Raw genomic sequence first — 4,925 nt, forward strand, 5'->3', positions numbered from 1 at the left:
GACAAAACCTAGTAAACACTGGCAAAATTGTCCTCCAATGGACAGCGCCATATATTTTTTTAAAAAACAACAACAATACATAAGTATGTCAAATTTACAAGTCAATCCAACCATTGGAAATGGATAGAATTGAACTTGCAAGATTTGATTCACACATACATACATTGCAAGCTAAATAAAAGATAGTAAGAAGTTCACCAGAAAATGAAACACGAAAATCCATCACTTGCGCAATGTTTTATTTTTTGTTAATGTACTTAAAACCTAAGCTTCTGGAAGAACCACTTGTTCTTCCCGCTCTTGTATCTCTCTTCGAAGCGCACCCTCGTGTTGAAACGCAGCTTCTTGCGCTTCGCGGGGTCCTTGAGGTCCTTAGCACTGAACTTCTCGAAGCTGAAGTCGACTGTGTAGCGGGTCGGCATCAAGTGGTTGTAGTTGACCACCTGAAAAAAAAATATATATTAATTGAAGGCTATGTATGTTTGGAAGCTGGGGGTGATAGTCCTCAAAAGAGTTGGCAGAAAAGTGGCACTGCACTTGGTTATAAGTAAAAAAATAAATATATTAAATATGATGTACCTAACTCTTTATGTGTCACAGGTAATACTATCTGACATCCAAAGCTAAAACTATATAAAATAGATAATTTTGCTATAGCCTAGTGGCTATACACACTCAGACTAATCGAGACCTTCAGAAGCAGGCATGGGTTTGCATGAATTTGTTGGAGGTTATGAGATAGTTTGAGGTTTGCATGCTGCATGTTTAATGTGTGTCAAAAACACACAGCAAATCATATTATCTACATTAGATGGTCTTCTGGCTTAAGAAAGTACAGATTGGTGGATGGCTAATTAGACTTTATTAAGCTCATGCTTGAATCTGTGCAAAATTTAAGAACACCTTTTTTATTTCTATGTCCCTCTTGCTCGTTTTCCTCCCTCTCAATTCAAAATTTTTTAAAAAAAAAGGAAAAAGAGTCATATGAGTAGGGTCCAGAGTTTTCATAGCATGGTAAAACAAAAGTGAACCATTCAAATGACTTATTCTTACTCATACTCATTCATTCTAAGATTTAATTACTTATATATGCCAAATAAAAGCTAACTTTTCCTTCCGGTATCATATAACGGGTTAAAACAATGAAAAATAATCCTGGCAGGAATCCTGCACCAAACATACTCTTCTAAGTAACCATAATGTACCAATTTGCTGCAATATTTAAAACATTTCTCATGAAAATTATGATAAGTTACATATAACTTCTGCTCTTAGCTGGTGCATTCCTAATTTTATCATTATTAAAGCACTTTTGTTAACATAATTGGAGCAGTAGTGTACAAAATATCACTCCAATATTATGTTCCATGTTATTATTTATACAGCAAAATTTTAAAACTACTTATACAACAACAGGGAAATGCTTGAAACATGCTAAACCATTATTCATAAAATTGCGATAGGCTACTTGCCACCATAATACCAATAATTTTAAGACAGAACTCTAACTAAAACACACTGTATTATAGCCCTAAAAACCAGATAAATTCGTCAATTAACCTTTCAAATGTGTTATTTAAAAAAAAAACATGCAATTTTTTCTAGCCTCCTTTGTATCAAATCATGGAAATAACACAGATTAGGTAACAAAAATAGAAATAAAGTGCCAAAGCATATCAAAGGTTGAAGTAATATGATCAGTGAATTTTTCTATTGTCTGATATGATATATGATGTTTCAAATTATTCACAAAATTGGTGCTTAGATCAATTAACCTTACAACCAACTTTAAGAAAGATTAACTGGAAGATTAGATCTTTAGTCACTTTGAAACAAATAAATAGTTTCAATTTTATCGAGTCTGCAAATAAGTGATGTCAAAACTAGGTATTGTCTTACAAAATCTATGGGAGAATCATGTTTTGACAGAACTTATGAATAATATGTCAATTGATTGGTGGTGTCAGATGACACAGCAGCTGTAATCATAGCATAGCATATCTATGCTATGCTATTTTATAAATTACAGCTGCGTCATACATTTACAGAATTTAACTAGCCCAATATAGCTGCTAATCTAATGGGTGCTGAGTTGACTATATAAAACAATTTAATTAATATTTAGTTGTCAGTGCTAAACACAGGACCCATACTTCTAAATTTCTAATAATAAAGGGGTAAACTTTGGGAATTTGTTTGTAACAGAACTTAACCTTCGTAACAGAACTTTAACAACAAAATTCACTGACAACATCTATTCATGGTCAAAAACGTCCAGTTTTTATTAGCCCATCACTTCACTATCTGTCATACTTCAATAACAATAAAAACAAACTTTTAGGTTATGTTATAAAACTTAAGACTCTTACCTTGACGAAGGGCTTGACTTTGGAGCGCTTGTGGATTTTGTTTTTGCCCATCCTCTTGTGCACTTTGCGCGGGTATCTGTCGATGCCGGCAACAAAAGCGTGGCCGTAAGGCTTGTCCGACGTGCCTTCGTCGTAGTTCTTTACAACGATGGCCTTGCGGCCCGCGTACCGGCCGCTGAGGACCAGCACCACCTTCCCAGGTTTCATAATCTTACCCATCTCGGATGGATCTGAAATAACAAAACTAACCTCTAAAATCGTATTTTGATATGCACTAACATGACCAAAATTTCTATTCCATACGCAATTTAAGTCGGATACAACGGCAATGGGTATAGTCTGTAAGACTTAATTAATCGAAGTTAAGAAAACACCAAAATAATCACAAGAAACTGTGTGAACAACTTTAAGTGTAGCTTGTAATTTGTACGTAAATTCACGTTTTACTATTAAAATCTTAACGGGGATTCGCGGTATGAAGCACACACTTTATATTGATGAAGGATTTTCCTGTAAATATTTCTTTTAATCACAGATTTAAATAGATATTTTTCTTCAAAATTTACGAAACTCACATTCCCTTTACTCGTCGACAAGAAAAGACTGGGTTGCCATAAAAAAAAACACTTCGAATGACAGTGACAGTTGTCATAATTTAACAAGTAAATGCTGAGTTCACACTAACCATATAATAACCAATCTGTTCGAGATACTGTTATAAGAGCTTCATGATTTATTGGTTTATTAAATTTAAACCTTCATTAAGTTCATCGGGTCAACAGGCGGGAAATTTGAACGAGAGGTCAGTAGCTGCCTGTCTTGAGCTTGAGCTGTAGCTGCAGTAGAAAATAAAACAAATTAAACGAAATGTGATATTGAGTGAAAGTAGTTTAAGGTTTTAGAATAACTCAAGATAACGCATGGTTTAAATTTCTGCATCCCACTAATGGTGATTTTCCACCGGCGAGGCGAGACGAGAATTGAAATTTGTATGCATCCTCGCGCGCCTGCCGCGAGCCGCCGCCATACAAATTTCAATTCTCGTCTCGCCTCGCCGGTGGAAAATCACCATAATATGTCGTCGTACATTTTGGTTCAGTACCTAGTGTACACCCAAGATAAGATGTAGGTGGAAGAGCCTGACACTTTCTATTAACTGTGTTCCAGCAGCAGGAACAAGAAGGCAAGTATCATCCATCAACTTGGAATTTCCGTATATTCAATATTCTTTGGACAAGCATGAAATTGAGTATAAAACATAAGAAAGTCACCGCTAGCACCGCTAGTAAGTATGACACCCTTACTTTCCTTTGACTGGCATTATTATAATTTATAACTACCTTTAGAGCCTAAAGGATTAATTAGGGATGTGCTTCCATTTTGTAGCGAAATGAAGAAGACACTAAGTACAGTTTTATTAATTCGAGTTAACACTTGACAGATGGGCGTGCCTTCAGCCAATTTTCAACTTTGACGTCATACAAATAAAGCCATTTTTAGTAACCGCTACCCACGTTTACAGATTATGTAAAAACTATTTTATTTGTATGACCTGAAAGTTGAAAATTGACTGAAGGCACACCCATCTGTCAAGTGTTAACTCCTAGTAATCGTACTGTACAGCATTGATAAATAACAGGGGAACGCTTTACTCAAAACGTTCAAGGCGGAACCAAACCTCCCTTGATCTCTTCTTACTTATCACCCATATCACTTAGTTTATAACAAAATAAAACACGAAACTTGATTAAATTGAGTTTAATATCAATAAAATAAGAAAATTATTTACACAAATTTTATCAAAATACAAAAATAAAACACTGTCACATACATATTAGGAGGTACTAATAAAATATACACATTAGTCTTAAAAACTTTGCAGCGCAGCTGAGTTTTATATTGGACACGTTTATAACATTTCCACCAGATTATTTTACATAAAATAAAAAAAACAATTTCAATGTCAAATAGGTCATGAATAAACAGGGTTATTTAGTTGACCAAATAAATGTTTTTTTTAATGATTTTTTTGCTGCATTTAGACTGCCAGTTTTGCCCTTAACACTCTTAACCATTTCGACGGCAACGACTCATATATATACGCACCGCACGTTCCACGCCAACGACCTATATATACGTCCATTACTTCAATGCAAAAGCAACCTTCGTTAAATTGTGTTAAGATTCAATTTTAGACATTGTAATATAGCATGGCGTATGGGTGATGTCTTTTGTATTAGACGTGGCAGCGAAAACGTTAACTCAACTGAATAACCATGTTTAAAAGAGCTATGATGTGAACAAGAAATTAATAATTTAGGTACCTTCTTCTTAGAACAAAACACCATGATTTATCCTTTACCATTCTAACTGCACAATTTATCTAACCTACGGACTTGCTTGAGGTATTCAATTTTCCCCGTGGACTATAAAGAAAACCTTTTGATAGCAAACTTGCAAATATAATACAGTGCAATTTGAATAAAAACCGAGTTACATAATTTAAGTACCTACGCACCGTCATAACGGGCCAAATAATCTATACTCTGACTTTAG

At 34.7% G+C, this 4,925-nt stretch overlaps 1 protein-coding gene across 2 annotated transcripts; it reads right to left on the minus strand.

Annotated features, from left to right (window-relative positions):
- Positions 1 to 218: 218 nt before the first annotated feature.
- RpL27 (ribosomal protein L27) lies at positions 219 to 3,038 on the minus strand. Of its 2 annotated transcripts, none has more exons than XM_074100127.1 (3): positions 2,945 to 3,038; positions 2,370 to 2,599; positions 219 to 443 (listed from the first exon to the last, which is right to left on the minus strand). In XM_074100127.1, exons 2-3 carry the CDS (start codon positions 2,586 to 2,588, stop codon positions 258 to 260), a joined length of 405 nt encoding a protein of 134 aa, XP_073956228.1. In that variant the 5' UTR covers positions 2,589 to 2,599; positions 2,945 to 3,038; the 3' UTR covers positions 219 to 257. The 2 variants fall into 2 exon arrangements, with proteins under 2 accessions (XP_073956228.1, XP_073956229.1); XM_074100128.1 differs by having other exon boundaries at positions 2,858 to 2,957.
- Between the last annotated feature and the right edge of the window lie 1,887 nt (positions 3,039 to 4,925).

The sequence above is a fragment of the Choristoneura fumiferana genome, chromosome 17 (genome assembly GCF_025370935.1).
Source record: "Choristoneura fumiferana chromosome 17, NRCan_CFum_1, whole genome shotgun sequence".
NCBI lineage: Eukaryota > Metazoa > Arthropoda > Insecta > Lepidoptera > Tortricidae > Choristoneura > Choristoneura fumiferana.